The following is a 24,983-nucleotide window of genomic DNA, read 5'->3' on the forward strand; positions in this document are numbered from 1 at the left end:
TAATTTGGGTGACCTGTCCCTTTAACCGTGTACCTACCTACAGGGGTGTCCAGCTCCACCCCGACCCACACTCCCTCAGCAAACTGCGTCGTTCCCACGTAACGCACTGTCCCGGCCTTATTGCTTCCTACTGTAACATACGCGCCTTCTGTCAGCCAATCAGGCAGCACGTCATCATGGCTATGCTCTTCATCGTCCACAAAGATCTCCAGCCTCTCAAAGCCTTCTCCTCCTCCTCCTCCTGAGTTAACCAGCTTGTGTTCAGAGAAGGAGTTGTCTGCAGTGACGTTGTTGTGATTGGCCGAGCTGTGGGGAGCGGGCGGAGCGGGCGGAGCGGGCGGAGCGGCGACGACGGCGGCCGTCTTGGTGCCACACTGAGAAGGAGAATTTACAACATCGTTCCTGTCAGCGCCCTGCTGCTGGTGGGTTGTGGGTAACGTAGTCTCGGCAGCCAGGAGGGAGGAAGACGAGGAGGAAGGTTGGAGAACGTCAGACAGGGTGACTGTAGAAACACTACTGGAGAAGTAGCCGCTTGATGACTGGCTGAGGGGGCTGAGGGGGGTGATGTCATGCGGGTCATGCACGGGAAGAGGAGGGACTTCTGGGAACTCTGCCCGTCTGTCTTTGGTTGGGGGCCGTAGGACAGCAGTCTACAGGAAACCAACGGTTGCCACGGGAACAGAGGGACGGACGAGAGCATGCAAGGCAAAACAACAAAACAACCATCATCAATAATGATCAACTTCCCTACAATGTCACAGTCAGCCTTTGGACCAAACAGGGGCTCTTAAAGGGATAGTTTGGGTGTTTTGAAGTGGGGTTGTAAGAGGTACTTATCCATAGTCAGTGTGGATGATGGTCGGCACGCCCCCAGCTTGTGAGGGCAGACAAGAGTACCAGCATGGAGGCTATGCAACGCATTGCTGTGAACGTGTTTTAGCCACCTAAAAAGCTCGGCCAGGCTCACCACTGACTACGGATAAATACCTCATACAACCCCACTTCAAAACACCCAAACTACTCCTTTTAGTCTGGCGTCTGTTATGTGCAGCATGAAAACATTGACATTTGCAGACACATACTGGTTGACAGCACAGTCGCCCTTTGGGCTAATGAGTAAATACATGAAAATGTCTTAGGAACAAAACCACATACACATTTACGTTACTGCAAACTGAACCAGATCAAGAACCAATGTGGGACCAGAACTGTAAATTAAAGGGGTACTCCAACAATTTTACATATGAAGGCATGTTTACTCGCCGTGTTGAGTACTACTTGTCTCGGCATGTGAAAGGCTTTAGGGGAGCTAATAAGAAAAATAATCCCAGTGATGTCATAATGATGTCATCAGGGTAACTTTACTAACAGGGTTATCTCTGCTATAACAGAAAGCGTGTGGTACAAACTGGGGGCATGGAGTTTAAAAGACGTGGGTATTTACCAAGCAGAAAGGGTCTAACAGCCAGATACCGTTGTCTGCATTATTGGAGGTGTAAGATCCAGTGTTTCTGGCCAACACTATGGTCTAAAATTCAGGATCATCTCAGCCTCTGCTGCTTCACCATCTCTGTCAGTCCCCCAACATTTATAGGGGAGCAGTACTAAACAGTGACACTTTAATGTGACCGCTGTAGACAATCTCATGTCCAGAGTGACCCCAGATTGAAATTGGGGTCAGTGTTGTGCAGCTTGAATATAACTACGTCTTGTAATACTGTTGAAAACTACATCCACAAACCAATTACTTGATCAAATTACAAATGACTAAATATTAAAAGGTAGGGTTGGTAGTGCTGTTCAGGTACATTTTTTGTTATATTTGATATATGTTTACATTCATAATGATAATTTTGGGGGAGTGGCTTTGGAGGGGGGGCCTGAAGGGATGGACAGTCAGTGTTGCCGCCTTTCTCTCTAGATTTAGAGACTTTTGGAGATAGTGCTGCTAGCTACTTTCATAGGAAAAGAGTTGGCAACACTGTTTTTCGGTTGGATCATTTTAAAAATCTAGTGTACGCTTGCTAGTTTCTCAGCATTACCGACCCAAGCTTTAACATTTTTTGTAATGTTTTGGCACAAAACAAAACCCCACATTGATCAAATCCAACTGTTACATAAAACACAATCTGAGCTAAAAGTGGAGATCAAACAACAGAAACTTGTGAGTGGAAGGTGGACCGAGCCACAATCTCACCGTCTCAGCCTTGACCCGATTGTCGTCCCCTCCTGATGTCATGATGCGAGGAACATGCTGCCGAGTAACGACAAACACGGTCATGACATGACAACACTTGCACATATATGCATTCCTGTACTCTCAACTTGCTGCCAGAGCTTGACATGTACTAGTTGAACCAGTCTAGCTATCTTTATTCCTTCAGCAAGAATAACTGAATCCCACCCCGCTCCACCATTCACACCATTAAATAAAGACCTGAGTATTCTGGGCTGTACTGAGCTCTGCTGACCTGCTGGTTGTGTGGCGATGGTCTCAGCTCCTTCTTTTCGTCTCGCGCTGGAAACAGAGACTTGAGCAGTTTGGGCATCTGAGGAACCAGCGCCTTAACTGAAAGATAAGAGGCAGCAAGTCCTGAACGACCTGGGGGAGGGGTGGGGCGAGGAGGTGAGAGAGGAGGAAGAGGAGAGGAAAGAGGCAAGGAAAGAGGAGCAAGGTGTGGGAGGTAGAGGAGGTGTGAAAGATTAAGAGAGAAAGTTGAAAGCGAGTCCAGAAAATGGCAAATAACCCCAACACAGTGATAGACTGACAGAAGAAGACTGGCTATCGGGCACACCAACACACACAATGTGATTAAAACACATCCAAATCACTGGAAGCAGAAATTACTAAAATAATATTAATTCTGTTCATTTTGTGAACGGAATTAATCTAAAGCACATCACAGTAACATGAATTCTGATATGAACAAGAAATCACTATGAAACAGAAATATTCAGATTGATTACACTGAAAAGCTTTGGTAATGAATATGAGAAGAGAGGAGAAAAAAGTTCAAAGCACTGCATTAGACAAAGAAGACTACAGAAATGGATGTAAGGGACACCAAAAGGAGCAGGTAGGAAGAGAGATATGACACATCACTTTTGCTGGGAAGGATGCGGAAGAGAGCAGAGACCCAGCATTTAATTACACAAACAATGACACACAGGAATTGCAGTATTTTTGGCAACATCAAACAGAAGAAGTGGAATCTCATGATTAAGCTCAAAGTATTATTGAGATTAGAATGTAGTAGAAATGGATGAACCCGGATGAAAGAACTCGTAGGAGAGTAAGAGTTGGGAGTGTGGAGGAAAAGTGACAAGGTATGTATGGTAGAGTAGAGAGGGGAGTAGAGGTAGAGGGGGGTAAAGGGAGGAGGTTTACCTTGCTCCGGTTCCTGGTTCTGTTGGGGTGACACGCCGAAGGGAGTAGGAGACGAAGAAGGGGAGGTGGAGTAGGTGGAAGGAGACGAGGCGGGCCGGGGGAGGGTGCGAAACTGAGAAGGCATGAAGATATCCTGCTGACTCTCCCATCGACCCTGAGAAACAGAAAGATGACAGGACATTGGTTTGAGAATAATGAAATATGGCATCAGAGCTACCAGATGTCTGTCAATGCTACATATGAACATATGCTAAAGTTTTCACATTTGCTATTTTAAGTAGCTGGTAGGTCTTTTGTGTTATTCAGTTACATCAGACTAACAATTGACACTGGATTCACAATTAATCAAAACATATTTGAAAAACTGTTGCTGAGAATAATCAACATGTAGAAAAAGTGTGTTACCTTATCGTCCAGGCAGGTTGTGGACAGGTCTTGTCTACTTCCAGACAGCTGAGGATGGATGGACAGAGAAAGAGAGTAATTAAGAGAAATCATATCATATTGAAGGATATCGCATTGTCATGCAGTGCAGTATGATGGTATTGTAGTAGTGTTTTACCCTGTGGACAGAAGGAGAACTGATGCTCCGTCTGTTGCTCTTCCCTCTGCTAGTCAGCTGTTCCTTCACTGCCACCTCCTAAAACACACACACAGAACATTTTAAACATATTAGAAACCACTAAAATGAAAAAGCACAAAGTGGAAAAAAAACCAACTTTGTTAAATGTAATATTTTGACAATGTTAAAACTTCACATATTCTTTGCAACTGCATGCCTCGATCAGTGGATCTTATTTCTGTCTACTTGAGACTGTCTATATCTCTACCAGTTTCTCCACCTACCTGTCTGAGTCGATCCAGAGTCAGGATGTTCTCCAGACTGAGGACACTGCGGAGGTATTTCTCAATTGCAGCCTCGTCTTCACCTGACTGGTTGTTGTGTGCGCTGGCAGCGAGGTTGGCCAGCATCTCCCTGTCCTCTGAACCAGGGGCGTCCTGATGGGACAAAATATCATTAAAGATTTGTGTTTAATAATCCACCCCGCTGAAAGTTTCTCTTCAAAACACTAGACGCCTGATATTTCCCCCTGGTCTTACCCCGGGGATGTTGGAGACCACCTCAAAGGTGACCCCGCAGCCGGGTATGGTGCTGCGGGTGGACATCCTTCTGAGGAAGTTGTGTGCAAAACCCTGGCGGCCCGGGTTAACGTTGACGCAGATCCTCTTCCTCAGGACCAGCTGCATGTCGGCGGGATGGCTGAGCTGGACCACCACTCGAATCGTCAGGTACACCCGCTGCTCCGGCCACGCCCCCCCACGACTGAGCTGGGGACACTCGTGGACGGTAGAGTCCCATGATGCCTCTGCTTTCACCTGCAGGGTCGACAAACACAATTGGTTAATGGTACGGATTTTCCAAATGCACTTCCTCAGAAAAATACCTCATGCGGGTCCCGTCATCCTCACCTCTCCATCGTAGTGTTTGACGATCTGTAGGTCAAAAAAGTCATCCTCGTCCTCTCCACTCAGGGTGGCGTCCCAACCTCCGGCCTCAGGAACCTCAAACTGGTCTTGAGAGCTGAGGTCATCAGCTGGGAAAACCAGTAGAAAACATTGTAAATCAGCCTGCCAGTACAAAAACAAGGCATATATTATTAAGCAAAGAAGTGACATACGTTTGAGGTTCAGGAAGAGGACAGGAATATGAGTCTCCATGCCTGGCAGAGGAACCCTGTGAGCAAACATGCAATACACACTGGGATCAACATATATACACGTGTCTGGAAGTAAAGTGGAGACAATCACAAGGAAGTATTAAATAAATCATACTAGAGACACACATCCTGCTATGTGTCATACCATTCAGCTGGTGCTCCAGGAATGCCGCTGCCAGCAGAGGGCACCATGACGGCGTTTCTTTCCTCTGTCAGAGTCAAGCGCCACTCCAGCAGCTGGGCCTCCCTCTCCATATCATCCTCTGTCTTTTCTGTGCACACAACATCGCTCAAACATTTAACATATACTGTACTGAAAACCACCAAAATGTAACAAGCCAAATACGGAAGATATATAAAACAACCCCTAAGAGAGGGCAGTGTTTGTATTTTTGAATGTGTAAGCATGTTTTTATGAATGGGTGTTACCTGCTTTGCTGACTAGGCTCTGCAGGTGCTGGTCGAGGTATTCCTGTCTCTTGGTGAGAGCAGCTAACCACTGCCGCCGCAACCGTTCCAGATCTCCTTCCTGTACAACAAAGTTAGTTAACCATCTTTGGTTTCACTTCACTTGTGAGTTATTTTAAGACTTACTGAAAGAGGCAAACAGACAGTCGACAGAGCTGTGTTAAACTGATCTACCTGATAACTGTCCATCTCATCTCCTTCCTGGTCTGCTGTGGTGTTTCTCATCTCCACACATCCCACTGACACTGCGAGCAGTATTTCTGATATCAGAGGCATGGTGCCCGAGTCCTGAACTGAACGCACGTCCACCTGGATTCGCCTCGACTGACCCTGGAGATGTAGGAGGAGGAGGAGGGGGAGCAAGACAGAAAATATTTAGAAGTTGGCTTTTCAGTTGAAGTTTGCTGGTTCCACCCGCTGCGACCACGTTAACTGTGGTTGTGTTAGAGCTTATCCCTACCTGCCGAAGCTGGAAGATTCCCCCGGTCCGCACATCTCTAGCAGGAACCACTTCCACAGCGACAAAGTCTCCGGCCTCGTTTATCTCCAGGATTTGGATCCACAGCTCCAGGCGACGTGTCACCTCACTCCACCTACAAAAATGAACACTATCAGCACATCTGGGCAACACCGGTGGATTGTTTTTTCATCAATTACTGGAAAGCAAAGGGAAATGAAAAGGTGACTGAGGGTGTCTACCTGTCTCGTAGTGTGCGTGTCTTGGCCTGGATGATGCTGAGGTCCCACAGGGCGGGGTTTCTTCCTGCGTCAGCCTGTCTGTGTCCATACACCTCGATGGCAACTGCCCCTTCAGTCAGGTACTCGATGAAATCTTCTGTTACTGACACTGCCACCTCCTACAGCACCAAAGAAAGATCAGTTTTATACCAACAACTTATAACTGACCAGCCCCCCTCCCACCATTTATATCAATATTTGCTTTCCAACTCCCTACGTGTCAGTTTAACGCAATAACAATTATTGTCGTCCGCCTCCTCCCTCCCAGGCTTCACCTTGCAGCTGTCAAACACCACCATGCAGTGTGGGTCCTTGGTGCTGGGCGACGAGGACGATGGGTCTACTTCAGGAGCCACGATGATGGGCTCAGGCTGGTCCCAGAATGAATACTGACAGAAGACGAAGTTGGACAGGTACTGGGGAAGACCAGTGGCCTGCAGGATCTTAATCTGTAGAGGATACACAGGTCAAAGGTCAGTTAAACACAAAATGATCACACGGTTGAATCAACAACTCTCTGGAGGTAGAATTTATTGCAGGACTGTTGTATTAAAACTGCATTGGTTTTTAGAGAGGTGAACCTAATAAACTGAAAACTGAGTGTATACTGAGAATTAAGGTAATCTGAACACGCTCCTTGAACTAGAAAACAAAGCTCCTGGAATGATTTTAAACTACTGACTGACCCAGGTCTGAATACCAGAGATAATGTACTTCTCTCTGTCTTACCATGCAGACCAGTTTGCGATCCTGGATTTCAGAGTCTTGGTTGTTGTCGGGTTCATCTCCTCCAGCCATGTTGTCCTCTAATCCCCCTCCAACCCTCACCACCTCCACATGAAGACGCCCTGCAACCTGACCACAGGAAACGAGCGGTGAAAACATTTAGAAAAACGTTTACCTCAACTTTTCTAGTATTTTGCTATCATACTCTAGCAACATGATTATCATCTGAAGATCATGTGGCCTTTGACTCTGTAATCCAAGACAATCTAGGGATTGAAAGACTACTGATCTCACTGAAAGTCACTGGATGGGTGTCACAGAGATTACTAGAAAAATAGTAAAATCTCAATAGAAGTAGCTGCTGAAATTACAGAAACAGAAACTACATTAAAGAAATTCATAATACAGTCTAGAGACTCTCTCTCCCAATCTCTGATTCTTTATTGATTCATCTGTTAAGGGCACTTGTTCAGGACAAAGGGATGGAGATGTAGGAATTAAATTGATAACCATCATGTCTGTGACTGCCTACCTCCCCCTTCTGGTTGATGATGGGAATGGCGTACTGCATTTTGACATCGTAGAAGAGACAGGAAAGGAAGACGTTTGCAACGCCGATCAGACTGTGGTTTTCCTGCTCGTCAAAGAACGGGTCTGCTCGACGGAAATATGAGCGCATCACCTGAACAAGGAAAAAGGGAGAAAGTGGAATACAACACAGAAGTTTTAGCATGTTCTAACCACAAGGACTCATCAGTGCTCATCTTTTATGGTTCCATGATTTCGGTAGGCCCTCATTTCTCATTAAATAATTAACTCAGTCGTTTAATGTATTTGTGTACCCCTGCTTACTGACAGCGCTGTCCTCATGACCTGGCAGGGTTATTGTAAAAGCTCACATGGCAAATTTGCCATGGTAACTCACAGGGTTGTCTTGGTGATGGACATGGTAGTCCTGCCACTCTTGGTACAGCTCTCTCATGTCAACTAGACGGTTCTCCATCTTCTCTAGACTCCAGATCTGCTTCCCTCGACACCGACGTCGAATCTGAATTGCTGGTTCACTGAGCACTGCATCCCTCTATACACACACACACACACACAGACAGAGGTATTTTGAGAAATGACTGTGCTAAAAACAGATGAAGGGAAATCTGTGCATGAGCGTCTACATGCTTGTGTGTGTGTGTGTGTGTGTGTGTGTGTGTGTGAGACCTTGCGGTTTGCATTGAGGTTGTCTGATGGGATCTGCAGAGTGACTCTGTACTCTGTGTGTCGCTCCAGCTCCTCAGAGATGAAACAGGCTTCTTGCACCAGGAGGTTTGCCCTCACTATCTGCTCCCTCAAGCGCCGCAGACTCCTAACCAACACCGCCTCCCTGGAGGAGGAGAGGAGAAGGGGAGACAGAGGCGAGGAGGAGGAGGGAATACAAGGAGGAGGTGTTTAGTTTGCATTCATATCAAAATGAACATTACACAGATTTTAAAAATACTCACCTGTCCTCATTCCACTGCCTCAGTCTGCTCTGAGCGCTGGTTGAATGACTCATCCCTCCCATACTGAGTCTCTCCAGGCTGCGGTAGTGAGACTGCTGTCCTGGACCTGACTGGCCGGACGCCGGCCCTCCAGAGGGGCCGCTGGACAGACGGTCCGGGTTCAGCTTCTTGCGGAGCTGCTGGAGTTCCTGCTCGTACATTTGTCTCTGTCGCTCCAGAGCAGATTGCTTCTCCTCTTCATGCTGCCTCTCCAGAGATTGCAGGACTGCTTGCATGGGGTCTGACGGGACAAAACATAGAGGAGTCAGAAAACACAGGAGTCTAAACTAACTAACTAACTAACTAACTAACTAACACAGAACATAGATATTCAATTTCCTTAACACCTCCTTACCGTTATTGCCCAGAGCCTTCATCATGACCTCTGTCTGGGCGAACTCATAGGAGAAGCTGACTTCACTGGAGACTTCGCTGGCCGTGTCACCATCTGCATCCAGCTGCTCACTGCTGCCACTGTTCTTCATCACGCCACCCTCACCCTCCTCATCCTCAGCTCCCCGAGAGCGCCGCTTAGGCAGGTTGATCCTGCAGGTAGGATGTCCAGTTAATGACCGTAATCTTTGGTATCAGTTGGTTCATTTGCTATAACCCAGTGATATGTGATAAAACGTGCTATATCTTTAATCATTCCTGCGGGGAGCTAAAAAAATGTAGATACATAAGAAGAAATAGGTGTGTTTAAATGGGAACTAAAATAAATGAAGTAATAAATAGTAAAATAATATTATTTAAAAAAAGATATGTGTATTTAAAGGAGATGCAGCGTATGTAAAATGCATGTTTCTTAATTGTTCTTATGTGTGTACAGGTTGTGGAAACAAATTTCCTCTAACGAAGGACAGTACTTTATCTTTCTATCTACATAGTGATATTTTATCGTATGAAAAACATGACAATATATAAAATCGTAAACAACGTACAAATAACTTAAGTGTATAAAATTACCTGAAGAAGTGGTTGTTTCCCCAGAAGATTCGGTCTCCATGGTGAAGCTGCAGAGCGCTGGTCACTGGAGAACCATTAACACATGTCCTATAACACAATAAGACAGCGATGAGGATTTACTGTGAAAAACTGATACCTCCAGTGGTGAAAGAACTCTAAACCCTGGCACTGTAGGTGCTTTGATCTCTTGCTTTCTTTTTCTCTCAGACTTTGTGTCTGTGATGTCGGTGTTCCTTACCGAGCATTGCGGTAGGGGCTGAGGATGACTCCAGCCTCCGCTGTGATGTCGATGACACAGTGCTCTGCTTGGATACCCATCCCGCATAGCTGTATGTCCTGAGAGTCTGCCGAGCCCACCTTTGTGTGATCCTGAGACACAACATTTAAGATATGACTCAACTATATCAGCTGAGAGTCAGACAATAAAATAAATGTGACCAAGTCATGACTGCTGGAGAAAAGCCTACATACAACTTAGTAAAGTGCTTCAATTTTGAAATGTAATCAAAGACTGTCTTGATATGATATTCTGATCCAGCCCATCAAACACCAACTTGATTATTTTTTCCTGAAGGCTTTTTTGTGCTTCAAATTTGGTATAATTCCTGTCTTGAGGCTTCTCAACACACAAAACACTGTGTTCCACAAGCACCCACTGTCAGTCAGATGACAAACTGACTCCAGCTCAGCCGGTTTCATTATGAAAATGGAGCTTCAGTTTCTATAACCCAAATAGCGTGCATGTGTGAAGATTTGAATTGTGATGTAATGTTTACATGGCAGATGGACTGGAAACACTGTCAAACACAGATGGTGAACTCAATTATGGTGATAATATAATATTTAGTATTCTGTGTAAACAGGGAGAATACAGTAAGTAGCAAGGCATAAAGTAAAGCATGATGAGGAAAGTATGTGCATGTGTGTGTGTGTGTGTGTGTGTGTGTATGTGTGTGTGTGTGTGTGTGTACCTTCAGATAGTACACCAGCAGTTCATTGAGGGCCGGATCGGCGTTAAGGTTGACCAGAAAACTCTTATCATCTCCAACTTTAATCCCTGATGACTGGAGAGAGATGCCCAGACTCTCTAACTGTTTCTGGCGCTCCTACAAACACACAGAGACAAAGATCACATTCATACAGTGTAATAATCCAATATCTTAATTTCTAGCACTAGGAGGAGTTTTACCAAAAATCAAACAGGGAGTGATTATGTATTGCAGCTCAATATGTTTGGTTTAATAATCACATATTCACAACTCTTGTGTCTCACAGTACCTGTGCAATCTCTTCAGTTTTGCGAAGCTTCTCCTCCCAGGTGATGGTCATCTCTTGAATCAACTTTTCGGACTCTTCCAGACGGTCTTTCAGCTCGGGAGCCTTCAAAGACTGGAGGAAAAAAAAAAACAGCAGATGAGAGTATGGGGGAAAGAAGAGATTTCTACATGCCGATTTCTAACATTTTGATGATATCTCACCTCTGCCTGAGTCAGCTGTACTCGTAGTTTCTCTACTTCCTCTCGGAGTTCCCTGATGATGCGAGCATTGGGGTCTTCGTTGACAACCGCGTGGTTGACGATGCTCTTTGCTCGGTCCGCGTAGCGCAGCGTCGATAGCGTCTCCTCGTAGCTGTCTGCTGCTGGACTCACAGTTGCAACCATCGCTGTGCGACTGTTGCCACCCAGACAGTCCTGGAGACAGGCAAACATGCAAGACGGAGAGAGACACACACACACACACACAGAGAAATTATAAGAAAATGAAGAACATGCACTGGACAGTCAAACAGGGGGAAATGTATTTTCCTCTGTCTCTGGTGGACATCGTGTATGTACCTTCAGCAGCCATGTCAGAACAGAGTCTCTGTACGGAACAAACTTGTTCTTGTTCTTGGCTGTTCCCTGTTCAGCTAGCGCCGAGATCACCAGGCCCAGCGTAGTGAGAGACCTGACAAACACACAAAAACAATGGGGTCAGCTGCTTTCCATTTCAATTCCTGTATCTGTTCAAAGGTTGGTATCACTATGTCCCCGTCCCTTTGGCATGTGTACCTCTCACTATTTATGTGTTGGAATAACTTAACATCAAGCTTGTGTCAAGGGTTTTTCCAGACACATTCACTTAGTATTATATTATGATTTAAGTGAAAGTAAAGTTGCTATAGTGGGACACCAAATTCAAAAAATCACATTTACAGCTGTCTAAAGACTCATATGTCAACACATATGTCTTGCAAAAGAAAGACAATAAGAGTTTGGACTTGAATAAACAGCCTGATAGAGAAAACACCAATCATATGTGTGTGTGTGTGTGTGTGTGTGTGTTAAAACTGCTTTTACGTACTTGTTGATGTTGCTTCCCTCCTTGAGTCGCTCCCCTGCTGCTCCAGTCTTTGCTGCTCGCTCACTTCCAGCCAAGTCTACCAGACTCAACCGACTCACCTTCTCCCCACTCGTCTACAGAGAGAAAGAGAAAGAGACATAAAGAAAGTCTGATCATTCTCTCATTCTCTACAGTATATTCAGCTGCTACACCGGCAACTTGCATATTCTTTATTTAAACATTAATGTCCTCCTCTGAATGTTCCCCAGCTCTCTCAGATTCAGATTGGCCAGCCATAGGACAATAAGCACTGCAATATCGCGCCTGTACTAGGACCAGATCTGGATCTGCTGACTTTCCTGAAAGCAGTATCGTACATCGACATGAGGTCTGACAGGACTCTGATGGCTCATTATTCACCAAAGAGGCATTACATCAAGGCAATCCCTGCTAAGGTTTTCAGCAGCTTCCAACTGAGCTCTACTCTGATTTGCCAGCATGACAGCAACAACAAACCCAGAAATAGACAACAAGGTGTTTGGCTTTATCAGAAAGCTCCTCTCATCTATGTGCTCTTGCTTGGCTGGATGCTTTTGTCCACAGGACCTTCTCTATGCTTTCTCTGGTTCATGTGATTCTTCCAACCAGGCGACGCCAAAGTGCTCTGTTAGACTTTGGTTTCTCATCTTTCAGTCTCTCGTTGACAGGTTCCTTCTGTTGCTTCTCACGGGCTGCTGAAGGTGTGGATATCACATTGCCATCTATACTGGGACACATCCGCTCCTGGCCAAGCATGACAAGTCAGTAGCTGACGAGGCTGAATGTTAACACCTGATCTTCACCTGCCTCACAGCGAAAGCAGCGCATCAGCAGCTCAACGTCAGCAGATGCGGCCCTCTGTCTGTGTCTATAGTGGTGGACCTGCTCAGCGGAGCCGCAGTTGCGACACAAGCAAAGTGCAAGCTTTTGCATAGCCAGTGTAGACAGCTGCACTGAGAGTCGTTGGTAAAACATGTCTGGTGTTTCTAAATGGAAAGAGTTTCCCCATTGACATCATACAAACAATGAGGTGCTGGACACTTCCCAGATCCTGTGATATTTCCCTTCTTGTTGAGGAAACAGGTTTATTCCTACACACTCATACCTCCATTAAATCTATCGGGATTCCACACTGCTTCTGCTATTGTGTTCAGTTTGTCATGGTTGTAAAACACAAAACATACACGCTTCATTCTGTTGCATATAGAAACCTATTACATATTGTGTTTTAAAATCTAAAATTTTTACAGGTGGAGCTCTGTGTGATGGGAAGGAGACATCACATTTAAATCTCAGGCAAATCCAAAACCTGAATACTGAAAAGAGCGATACAAATCAGCCTCAGACAAATCCCCCAGAGTGCAACAAATTATTAAACAAACAAGAGAGTTCTATCTGGGACACTGAGCAAATAATATCCAAAAATAGACTAAATCCATTTTTCAACTGTAAATAACTACTGGAGAGCCAGATAGAGGGGAGCAAAGCTGGTGACTGAACACCAGTACATACAGGAGGGAGCTACAACTTTGTGTAAATTCAATAATTACAGCTCAATGACTAATGACTGGATTGTAACGTACAGAGCCAGCAGGTACAGGTCCTGTTACCTGGTGGTGTCAGACTTGCAAATAATTACCAGTAAAACCAACTCTGCTGCCTTTTTCAATTTTATTAACTGTGTAGAGCAGGCAGACATTCTTTTGTCCTATTCAATTCATAACATCTAGCCGGCTGATCAAATAGTGAAAAGGAGGAAATACCAGCCACTGCGGCATTTTCCTTTCTTAACAAGGGATTCTGTAACTCGGAGAGATGATATCTGAGTCAGTAACCAGATCAGCAGGCAGGACGTACAGCTCGTCACGCTACTTGGCAGCAGCTTTAAAGGTACCAGCACAGAACAAGGGTCGGGACATCAACCACAACGATCTTGTAGATGTCATCATGGAAAAAAAAAAGGAAAACAATTCATTTTTGAACTCTGCTGCACTATGCAAAAATAAGTCACCCAAGATTGACTAGCAAAATAGCAAACAACTGAGAGGTGGCGGCAAACAGGGCCAAAGTTCAAACTGACTGAACTTTGAGTGTTTGGCTGACAAGTCTGAACAGGCCACCTTAATGACAGGAAATCCTGTGATGAGCGTCAGAATGACTCCAAACTCATTTGAAACTCATTTCCGTCCATTTAATCTTTTGTATTTAGAATGAGGAGACAATAAAATAAAGCAACAAAGCCAATAAAGAACCGAATCATCCAGACAGGACGTGTCAGCTAAGTGATTCACTCTCTGACTACACCGTCTATGTTTGCCTGATGAAGCTACTGACTGACTGACTCTGGGTGTGCCTTGAAAACAGAGCAGGCTGTATCAGCTGACGAACTCAGAGTCATGCCAGTGAATTATTAACAGGATTCGCTGGTGGCAAGTTTGTCTTGAAATAAGAGCAAGGAGCAGGAGAGCCTAAGTGGGTCAGTGAGGATGGAGAGTGAGTCATTTAGGTCTTTTCTTGGAGTGCCTGGTCAGACAGCTGAGCTGACATCATCCCATTTAGTAACTACCTTTTCATCCGTCAGCTGCAGGAGGTGATTGATAGACACCAGACACGGTTTGCCCAGTCAAGTACCCACAATTACACATACACTTCTGTTCTGGTACAGACAAAAATATCTGGATTCTGTTTGCAGAGGGGATTCACCACTAGTATATCATATGCCAATTATATAAAAAATTCTGGCAATACTATAACAGAAAACCACATCCAAAATGAATTCAGCAGTCATTAGGATTAGGAAATGACCACAAGACGTAGCAGATGGATTCTGGGAGTACAGAAGGTGAGGGAGGAAAGGTATTTAATGTCTGATGATGTGCAAACTAGGATGAACTTGGAGTGCATTAGGGATGGATGGGACACATTGAAAAAGGACTGGCCTCTTCCGTAATACCAAAACAACTTCTGCACTAAAAAAGTATGCCAGTATGCCAGTGGCCACTGAGGTCTGGCCCAGCTCCCAGCAGCCACTCTGGCCCCGCACCCCCGCAACAAATGGCCCGACCCTGGCGCTGTCAGCAGGCCCCATCTCACTGACTGTCCTAAGCACACTCATTATCTGGTGGACTTTATCAATGATAGATGATTGACATGTTCAGTTTAAGGCAACACACGTCCAGAACTATCTAGATCAAGTTCATCACTTCTATATCTAGGATCAACACCAACTGTTTATATTTCTATTGAGATGCACACTCAGGGTGCTTTCACAAGTCAATGTTTAGTCCGTTTTAATCGAACTCTGGTGCGGTTCGTTTGGGCAGTAGTGAACGCAGTTATCATACTCTGGTGCGAACCAAAACAACTAGTCTGAGACTGCTTGCGAGAGGTGGTCTCGGACCGTTTCCAAGGGAACCTGCCTGTGCGAGCATTTGTTGAGATGGACGCAGGTAAACGACAGGTTAACATGAATGGGAGAGGACTGACCTGGACTTCTCCCGAAGTCCGATGTTTGCTTGACATCTGGGCCGAAGGGAACATACAGCATATGCTAAATAAAGTCCACAAATATAGTGACCTTTATAAAGTCATTCGAGATGAACTGGAGAAGGGATTTGTGCACACAGCAGATCAGTGCCGAGTCAAAGTGAAAATACTTCGACAGTAATATATCAAAGTCAGCAAAAACCTGTCAGCAAATTATTAACTATTAATTATTATCCGCTTTAATTCGTGCACAGTAAAAGCAAACCAGACTAAATAGAAAACAAACCAAACGGACTATGGCTTGTAAAAGCGCCCTAGGGTGATCTTTGTGTCATCTTAGAACATCTCAGAAATTAATTTCTGATCTTATCCATTATTTAAATTTCCCTTAAAAATGATAAAAAACTAAGTGTGTGTGTTAAAACTGTGCCATACCCCAGCCTGTGTGTGTGTGTGTGTGTGTGTGTGTGTGTGTGTGTGTCATATATTACCCCAGACTTCACGTCTTTCAGTGTGTGTGTGAGGATGATGTTGAAGACGGCGTGTGATCGGCTGCTCTCCTCGTTCATGTTGGTAGCAGCGACAGTCCGAGACTTATTCCCCTCTGACATCAGTACCTCAATGTCCTGTCAGAACAACAACAACAATAAATACATGAATAATGGTAATGGTATATTTTCCCATTTTGCTTCACCCTGCACAATAACCTTTAAGACTGCGAAGAATATTATACAGTAAACTTGGTGAGATTCTATGCATGTTTATGTATTTATTCACTGCTTCAATTGGCAAAGAGCTCGAGTCTCCTGGATAGCCCAATATATAAACTACAAGATGTAATTAAACCCTGACATTTTAATAACTAGCCTCTTTGTAGTGTGATTGGTGGGGCAGTTGCTAAGCAGACTGCTGCGATCACGTGAGCAACGCTGATGCAAATCCTCAAAGTTGAAACATCAAAGTGAGAAGGAATGCAAGTAAGAAGCGCTGCTTGTCTGCTGGACACTGACACACTGGTCAGAGTGGGGCAGAGCCAGGATGCAACACAGTAGTAGATGTGAACTAGCGTGTTTACAAACCATAAAAGCATTTTTTTAAATGCTTAAATTGAAGATAAATATTTTTACCTTGTAGCAGGCCACAGCTAGGCGAGACAGGCCATCCACGTAGGGACCTAAAACTTTATGTTCCCTCACCCTCAGAGCTTGTCGACCCCTGGACAGAAAAACAAAAACAGGTTTCAAACACAGACAAACAACATGATCACTCCTGGTAAATTACTATTCATCTGATGTACTACCAAAAGGGTGGCAATATTGGTTCAGCTGGTTCTGGCCACCACTACAACTTTCCCCAGTTCATAGGGACTTTGTTAGCACTTGGCTCTCTGACCCCCATTCAAACTTGCTCCAGGCCTGACAACTTCATCATTCAGCAAAGCCCATATGGCTGTCAGATGGTCTGCGTCTCTTTGGCCCGTTTTACTGAGGTGAAAGGTCACATAGTGAGCGAAGGTCACAGGTCATGCTGTCTGGGGCAGCAGACACAGGCCTGTGTTCCTGATTTACTGCTGACCTGCTGGACATGAACTGGACTCCATCAGTGACCGCAAGGTCAGAAGAGTGACCTTTTCATCCACTGACCACAGCAGCTGGTGGTACCACAATCCACCAGCAACTTTCTCCAGTTCTACCAACTAACTTGAGGTTAAAAGTACTTCAGATACTACTGGTTGTTCTCCTAAAAATAGCCCATCTTACCAAAGTCAGACAGCATTTACTTGTATTTAAGGTTGATGCCCCAGCCAATGACCGTTGTTTATTTGTATTTCAGCCCAAATATCAGTCGATCAATCTTATCTCTTCAGTGGAAGGATTTTAAAGTAAAGAAGCTACAAGAGGTGTATTCTATATCTCCCTATATATAGGGCCTCCAGAGAGAAAGAAGATGATCCTTCCTTTCAATAAAAGGGTTCGAAGATGAGGTCGAGGTCATACCCTTTGGGGTCGAGCAGATCTCGGACCTTCTCGTTGTAGATCTCCATGTAGGACACCTCCACAGTGAAGCACTCCTCCTCCCGCTGTTCCTTCTGGGTTCGGTCAAACAAAGCACTGCACAGCCGGGGAATCAGACCTGGCTGGTCCACTGAACCCATCATGGTGTACGACTTTCCCGAACCTGGTAACAAACACACACAGAGACAACGTCAATTGGAACAGGTAATTGGAAAGGTGAAAATGGCAGCTGAGGCAAAACTCCGAGAAACACAATCAAGTCAGTCATGCAATTTGAGTTATGAACTATTAAACAACAAGTGGCCACTTCATTGCGTACAACTACGCAATTCAATACAACAGGCTAGCAGTGCTACTGTGTGAAAATGACCTCGGCAGAACCAAACAGAAAAGAGCAAGAGGTGACTTTACAACAGTCATCTAGACGTATTTTGGGTTTAGACAAAACGGTGCTTGACAGAGTCAGGTATTGTGCAGAACGTGCCGCGCTACCGTAGCTACAACACAGGTACAAATCTGTTCCAGCATTTAAAAAAGCATCACAAGGCTGTGTATGACGATTGCATGGCCAAAAAAACAGAATTTACCGGTGTGTCAAGGAGTTTTTTAGATGTTTAGAGTGGCGAAGACATATTAGTCAGGTGTTGAGATTTGTTCTTTTTGATATGTCAGCTCTCTAGTTTGTGTGATTTTTTACTGTAACTGACTGGAGATCAGTAAGAATCATATCTACTTTTCATATATTAATGTTCACACACCAGGCCTGTGGTTTTGCAGTGCTTTGTTCTTCTTTTTTTCAGACTTTATGAAAAAGTTAAGTCATGAATGATGATTATATCACATGTTTACAAGGCTTGACGTTATAATAATATATATAATACAGAAGATAAGGAACTATAATAAAGTGGACTAACTCATTCTGGCGTTTGTGTAGACGCTGAAATGATTTATATCAGTTCTAACAAGTCTGTTGAAAGATTTGTAGTGTTGAGATTATGTGTAAACTGAGAGGAGAGAGATAATCTTTTTACACCGTGTCTACACTTGACATGTTCCAGCCCTGTTTTTTTTTCAGTCATCAGTCTGATGGAACAGAAACACTTGCATTTTAACCAGTGCCGATATCTACACCATCTGCACAGCATCGCTTAGGGTTTAGCAACATCGTGTAGGTCTATCATGCCTCTGATGTTCTGCTGTTGGTTGAAAACTGCAGTCAAGGTTTGGTATTTTGTTCATGCCAGAGAGAGGAGAGGCTGTCCAACCTTCCTGCTGCAACACATCCACACTGACACTCCTCTCTTAATCATTATATTAAAAAAAAGCTTTAGGGCACTAATGGGAGCAAAGAGAAATTGTTCATACATTGTGTCCTGTAGTTATTCAATAGGCTCCGTTATGAAACATATTCACATCTTATTGACCACACAACAGTGAGCTGTCTCATGGTTAAATACCAGTTTGTCCGTAGGCAAAGATACAGGCGTTGTAGCCCTGGAAGGCGTTGTGGAGAAGACTTTCCCCAAGGCACTGGAAGACCACCTCCTGACCTGGAGACACACACACATAGCATTTTATTCTATTTCATTGTGAACATTGAATCTTTCTAAACGATCTGTTTGAACGGTATTTTAGTGATGAAATGTTAAAACGTTTATCAGTTGATGAACTAACCAGCAAATCTCTCCTTATCCGTCTCATCCATGGACCAGAAACAGTAATCATAGGCAAAGACCTGGAGAGGGAAAACAGTAGAAGTATGAGAGACACAAATGACAGAAATCTATGGCTGAATGTAACGCAGCAATGTTAACATTTAATAACAATGTTCACCTTTTAATTGACATACATGTTTTGGAAAAAATCGCTTTCAAAAGTTATTTTTATATGACGGTCAACTGGGAAATATGATGTAGATATTATCCATCTTACCAGTTAATAAGGTTTGATTTAATGAGCTTTCAATTGAGAAACAAAGTTGGATACAAATGACTTCTTCTTTTTCAACTTTGTGCAACATAGTGTACGTTATGTGTAATGTGGTTTATGGGTTATGATTAGGGCACTACGGGAATTTTTCAGAAAAAAAGAAGAAATGCTGACACACATTAAAGTGTTAAAGCCAGAAACATGTTAAAAAAAGTTTCCCCAGCAACAAGTACTCCTTGAAGTTCTGGCAAAATATTGTTTTACAAATCATTACTTTGTATCACTGCCTGGACGGTTGCTCCCAGTTCATTAACTGAGTCGGAGAAATACAGCGGCTCCTTTGTTTAACACAGAGATGATTCACAACCACTGGAATTACCTCAGTGTTAAACTGTCTGTGCATGTTTTTGTGTGTGTGTGTGGGTGTGTGCTGTTACCTTGGACTGATTCCTGATTATGTTGGGAGGGTCAAGGTCCACAGCAGCATGTGGAGAGATAGGAAGATGACATTTAGTGCACACGTTACAGAGGATGCCGTATGTTAAGTCATTCAATAGGCTCTTCACACTGCAAAAGTTTACCCTGGGATAACTTAGCCTGTTTCCACACACACACACACACATTGTTGAACCAGAGTTAATCTAAGCCCAGGGCTACACAATTCATACTGCACTTCTACTAGCTCAAAATCATGACACACATTCCCTTGTTTACTTTCGCCCCGTTTCATACTAGAAACTTTTAGTCCTGTGTTTAGTCGTTTTTCAGGGGGATAACCCCACAAACTCAAGGCTAACCCTGCTCTAAAGCCCTAGGCTAAAGTCAGGGTTAGCCCACTTTGGAATGTGCCAGGATTGTGCCACTGTGAAAGCTTTCTTAGCCCCAGGCTAACAGTTCACTTAGCCTGGGGCTAAGTGCAGCGTGAAAAGCCCTTCAGAGCAAGCTGTAGTGAAGTCTTTCCAGACCGAGAATAAAAATGATTTATCTAGCTATCTGTCTATCAATATTTCCTATTGATAACATTTTTATGTAAACAAAATATTATTTTTAAAAATAACAAATACACAGAGCTTTTAGAAAGGGGCCAAATAAAAGTATGGTTTTTGCTGAAAAAAAATATATTTATTAATCATTTACAATAATTTGGTGGATCCAAATGAATGTTTTGTTTATCTCTGTGGAAGATATCTGACGTTTGGTTCGGACCTCTGACAAGGCTTGTGAGCCAATAGTAAAACTACGTTGGTATCACGTGATATCTCTGGGTCGTCAGCTAGTGTGGAAAAAATGGCTGAGATGGACAGTAAGTGCCTGGCAACGACTTGTTGTGAAGTGAATGCAATGGAACAGGGGAGCGACAATGTGGCATTTAGTGGCTGAATGTTATGAATGTTATCAATAGCACCTTTAATTAATCATCATGTGTCCCTCTAATTATAAAAGAGAGGGAGCGAGTCAGAAAGAGAAATAAAGACACGGGTGAATAGAGACAGATAGAAAGACAAAGGCAGAGCCAGAGCCACCGGCCTCAGGCTCACTTTAGCACACAGTGGATTCAAAATCAGCCTTGTGCGTGAGTAGCTTGTTTACATGTTGTTTGTTTGTCTCGCGTCAAACCAACTTCCCAGGGGATTTGGTAAGGGTGGGTGTATGTGGATATCAGGGTAGGGCCTGTATTCATCTCTGAGGGCTTGGGTAGACATAAAAAAAATCATCTCTGGGACTGGGTGAATTGTTGTGGGAATGTCTGTGTGTGGGCATGTGTGTGTGGGGCTGAGTGGTGGAGGGGGGTTGGTGCTGAAGTTGGCAGAGGGTTGAGGTAGTGTGTGGTGGAATCAGATGGTGGTGTAGAGGGGTTACTGGGTCGAGGTCATGCCCAGAAATGGACAGGCACATGTGGGAAAAATGTCTGTCTCTGAAAGAAAAAAAAAATCTGACATTTAAAAAGAGACCGGGATTGGCCCCAATATCTGTGTGATCTTTTACTGAAAAATACATGTGCGAGCGAGCAGGCATTTACACCACACACATGAACCCACAAACATGTCCTTTAGAACCGATCTTTGCATAAGGGGAATGTCAGAGCATCCAGACCAGGCAAATCAATTTTAAGAAGTTCGTTATGAAATAAAAAAGCAATCTAAACAATAAAACCACAACATAAAGTTACAGAAAGATAAAACTCTCTTTAACATCCTCTGCAGAATACAGAAAAATAAGCCACATGTAAATTACAAGAACATTCATTTTACCACCAATAAAAGCATCAGATACATTCCCAGACAGATCTGCCGATATGAGCACTATATATATCTTATTATGCTCATGGCTGGTATATAATCACAAACACACACACACACATACACTGTTAATGCATTAATAAGTATTTATCCGTATTTGTTCAGTACACGGATCCACTAAATGGTCTGCATGTTTATTAATGTGGGCATTTAATCAAAATGCTCTCATAGCATTAACAGCACAGCTGTCTGGGCATTTCAGAATTTTCACTTCATTAGATACAGTATCTGCTTTTGATCTATAATCGAGAGATGCAGTGACACAGATCTTGATATTACAGATCACACTGATCAGATCTAAAATTGCTGCCTGGTGCATTTAAAAAGCATGACTTGGCACTCTGAACCAATATTAATTACCATTAATTTATTTCAAAGCCCAAACTACCTGGCAGTCAGATCAGCAGTTGTCAACTTATTCTGCTGCCAAGCTCAGCATCAATCTGCTTTTAAACAGCATTAGTTTTAACCTACTGGGCATATAAGATGGGGGGCATTTATGATACAGGGACAATAAATAAAGAGGGATATTATTAGCACAATACAAACACTGATACATCTTAACTGCGCCTAAGAAATCTGTGTTAAACAGTGAAACTAGCTGGAGGTGCACTTTGTTATTTTCAAGCCACTGCGTCACATGAGCCAACAATTTAATGTCATGCCTAAGAAAATGTGAATAAAACTCACTGACGTGCTTTCTTGTGATTGAAGTCAAAATTGTCTTTAGAGTATTAACGTCAGCCATTTGGTCTGCGCTTTAATCAAACAGGCTTACTGCAATATAACAACGTCAGGACCCCCGAGGGAACAGAATCCAAAACAATAACAGTCTTGTTCTTCCCATTAACGCACACACAAAACCTGCAGTGCTCTCATGAACTTCTCTGATTTATAAAATCATCTCCTGTCGGGCGTTTCTATGAAAACATTCACTCCAAATTCTAAAAAGTTACGCACTTCTTCTCTTTTCTCTTTCTTCTGCTCTGATCTTCCTCACTACGGGCGACCCCCTAGTCATCTTCCTCCTCCATCTGTGCAGAGCTTGCCTCCGCCCACAGGGTGACGGCAGCTGTCAGTCAGAGAGCTGCATCAAGTCAGATGATGAGGCCAGAGGGAAGACACTACTAGTGGTTTACACACCCACACGCTTCTATCCTTATGAGGACCCTCAACGATATTCACTCTGTAACGCTCACCATCAGTGCTAAATGCCTGACCTGACACCGTGTCCAACCTTGACCCTGAACTGCATCACAAAAATGTCCTCAATCTCAATGGTTCAAACTAGCTCTCGTAAAGACAGATATAGAGGAACAAGCACAAACAAAGACAGTCGAACACCTGTTTCCTTTTACCCATGCACATTCTTTACAAAACGCCAAAGCCGCAGTTCTTGCACAAACCAGCCAGCATCCAGTCCAATCTGTAACACTTCATATTTCACTGACGTTCCATTGCTGACGTGCTGCATTCAGAAGGCGAATGCATGCAGAGTAATTCCTATCTGACGCCTAACTGATTCCAGCAGCTCTCTTCAAACTAGGATACTATTAGGACATCTTCTACACAGCGGCATTGACGTTTATCCAGAATACTGATTTTGGCAGTAAGAGAGAGAGGATTCTCAGAGTGTTTGAGGGGGTTTAATGCTGTTAAATGTGTTAAAAGCATCTTATTCTACAGAGAAAAGATATAACAGGGTACTACTGTGAGTCTGCAAAAACATTTCTATCAACACAAAACTTCACAGATGGGCTTGCTTAGAGTAAAATCTTAATGTATAAATTAAATTCTTGCTGATATTGTTTATGAATGCCTGACTCCCAAATATTTATGTTTCGCTGAATGCTCTTCTCGGGGGCTTTCAGAGCATCCTACATGCCTCCCATCTCCCCACAGTCACATCTCCAAACACTCTAGGGGTGAAATCGGTGTGGCAGGTTTTGACGTACGCAGTGATGACAGCTGTCATGGTTGCTACAAAGGCTGCGGGCGAGAAGGGTCGCCCATGTCTTGTGCTCAGACGCCCGTTAACGAAGCAAGGGGCCCCCTCTGACCAATGAGACGGGAGAATGAGGCAGTCAGGAGAGCCGTGAGCCCGCCTCCCTCGGTCCTCGAACACTTCTATTCGTCCCTCCTCCCTGCGTCCCGCTCCTCCGCTCTGATCACCGTCATTTAAAAAATAACTTAATGCATGGTTGCTCACCCCCCCCCCCCCCCGACCACCCCTCTCTTTCTCTACTGTTCTTGCATGCTTTTTTTCCCCTCTCTGGGACTGTACCATCCACGGCTGTGTAGGGAGGAACGGAGGATGGAAAGGAGGCTGAAGGTAGCCAGAGGGGTTAGGGAGGGAAGAGGCTGGGCCTGAGACTGGAATGTTAAGCTGAAGCAGAAACAGCATCAGCGTAACACAGTACATACTGATGGAACAGGATAACAGGACATGTAACAGGCTAATACTTCAGTTCAGCACATACTGAATAACATATAGGACAACAGTTCCCACACATACTGTGAAAAGGATTATACGGTAGACAGCCTACGCATATCCTCCTACACAAACCGTATGTTCAAGGGGACATGAAGTGGATTATACCAACCACTGTTCAGGTGATGCGTCGCTTTACAAATATACATTGAAAGTCCAGTATTCTAGCAGCCTATGGGTGGTATTGAAATGTTTGAATAAATTAAATTCACTGCCATATCAAGGAGGCCAGTCTGAGACAGGATTTATTCACACAGCCTCAAGAGATCTTCTCTGGCAGGAAATTAGATTTTACTTGCATTTGCAGTATGTCATTTATTTCAAATACATGGTATGTGTAGCTGTCGCCTTAAGACAGATTCGTCATATTCTTGATATCAATTCCATGTTTTATGGCTCCTATAATGCATGCCAAGAATTCAAGACAATAAAATTCAGGCAGTAAAATTCAGTAGTAGTTTGCTTTTACTTTCACTTCTCTTTGCCCACTAGTATCAAGAAGGAAACCTTTAAATAAATCCAACTATATGTATAAGATTATACGCTCTACTGCAAAATTGAAAGGCTAACATGTATATTTGAAATCTCGCTTGACTGTAAAACCCAAACTCAAAATAACTCTTCTGAAAAGGCCAGTAAAACAAACTGTGTATTTATTAATAATTCCTTCACTGATTAATTTCGACCATGCCAAGCTTATAGCGAGCGGAACGTGCAAGAACCATTTAAATCAACGCATGTGTTTTGACATTAAGCCCTTGCATCAAATAGAGAGCCTAATATACGCATTTTACTTTCTATCCATGTGATGCACATTAAATGGATCTCTGGATAGCTGGGCTTTCTCATGCTAGCTTTCATG

The 24,983-nt window shown here is 43.8% G+C and overlaps 1 protein-coding gene across 7 annotated transcripts in view; it reads right to left on the reverse strand.

The window, feature by feature from the left end:
• The window catches only part of kif13ba (kinesin family member 13Ba), a 49,445-nt gene that overhangs the window by 8,119 nt on the left and 16,343 nt on the right, over nt 1–24,983 (reverse strand). For 4 of the 7 annotated variants that reach the window (XM_074661161.1, XM_074661167.1, XM_074661153.1 and 1 more), the window contains 35 exons: nt 19,768–19,780; nt 19,076–19,136; nt 18,859–18,951; nt 17,384–17,564; nt 16,514–16,601; nt 15,878–16,012; nt 11,883–11,995; nt 11,375–11,486; nt 11,018–11,230; nt 10,818–10,928; nt 10,511–10,645; nt 9,778–9,908; nt 9,540–9,626; nt 8,929–9,119; nt 8,535–8,814; nt 8,254–8,416; nt 7,964–8,119; nt 7,571–7,720; nt 7,042–7,167; nt 6,588–6,761; nt 6,274–6,431; nt 6,035–6,167; nt 5,749–5,904; nt 5,536–5,635; nt 5,252–5,378; nt 5,068–5,123; nt 4,859–4,983; nt 4,490–4,765; nt 4,235–4,387; nt 3,951–4,028; nt 3,794–3,841; nt 3,389–3,542; nt 2,472–2,602; nt 2,198–2,254; nt 38–650 (listed from right to left, as the gene is read on the reverse strand). In XM_074661161.1, the coding sequence (XP_074517262.1) occupies nt 38–650; nt 2,198–2,254; nt 2,472–2,602; nt 3,389–3,542; nt 3,794–3,841; nt 3,951–4,028; nt 4,235–4,387; nt 4,490–4,765; nt 4,859–4,983; nt 5,068–5,123; nt 5,252–5,378; nt 5,536–5,635; nt 5,749–5,904; nt 6,035–6,167; nt 6,274–6,431; nt 6,588–6,761; nt 7,042–7,167; nt 7,571–7,720; nt 7,964–8,119; nt 8,254–8,416; nt 8,535–8,814; nt 8,929–9,119; nt 9,540–9,626; nt 9,778–9,908; nt 10,511–10,645; nt 10,818–10,928; nt 11,018–11,230; nt 11,375–11,486; nt 11,883–11,995; nt 15,878–16,012; nt 16,514–16,601; nt 17,384–17,564; nt 18,859–18,951; nt 19,076–19,136; nt 19,768–19,780 (5,078 nt within the window). The remainder of the gene's footprint in view (nt 1–37; nt 651–2,197; nt 2,255–2,471; nt 2,603–3,388; nt 3,543–3,793; nt 3,842–3,950; nt 4,029–4,234; nt 4,388–4,489; nt 4,766–4,858; nt 4,984–5,067; nt 5,124–5,251; nt 5,379–5,535; nt 5,636–5,748; nt 5,905–6,034; nt 6,168–6,273; nt 6,432–6,587; nt 6,762–7,041; nt 7,168–7,570; nt 7,721–7,963; nt 8,120–8,253; nt 8,417–8,534; nt 8,815–8,928; nt 9,120–9,539; nt 9,627–9,777; nt 9,909–10,510; nt 10,646–10,817; nt 10,929–11,017; nt 11,231–11,374; nt 11,487–11,882; nt 11,996–15,877; nt 16,013–16,513; nt 16,602–17,383; nt 17,565–18,858; nt 18,952–19,075; nt 19,137–19,767; nt 19,781–24,983) is intronic. The other 3 variants (XM_074661174.1, XM_074661190.1, XM_074661183.1) reach the window with 3 other exon arrangements.

This window comes from Sebastes fasciatus, chromosome 2, assembly GCF_043250625.1.
Source record: "Sebastes fasciatus isolate fSebFas1 chromosome 2, fSebFas1.pri, whole genome shotgun sequence".
In the NCBI taxonomy this organism is placed as follows: domain Eukaryota; kingdom Metazoa; phylum Chordata; class Actinopteri; order Perciformes; family Sebastidae; genus Sebastes; species Sebastes fasciatus.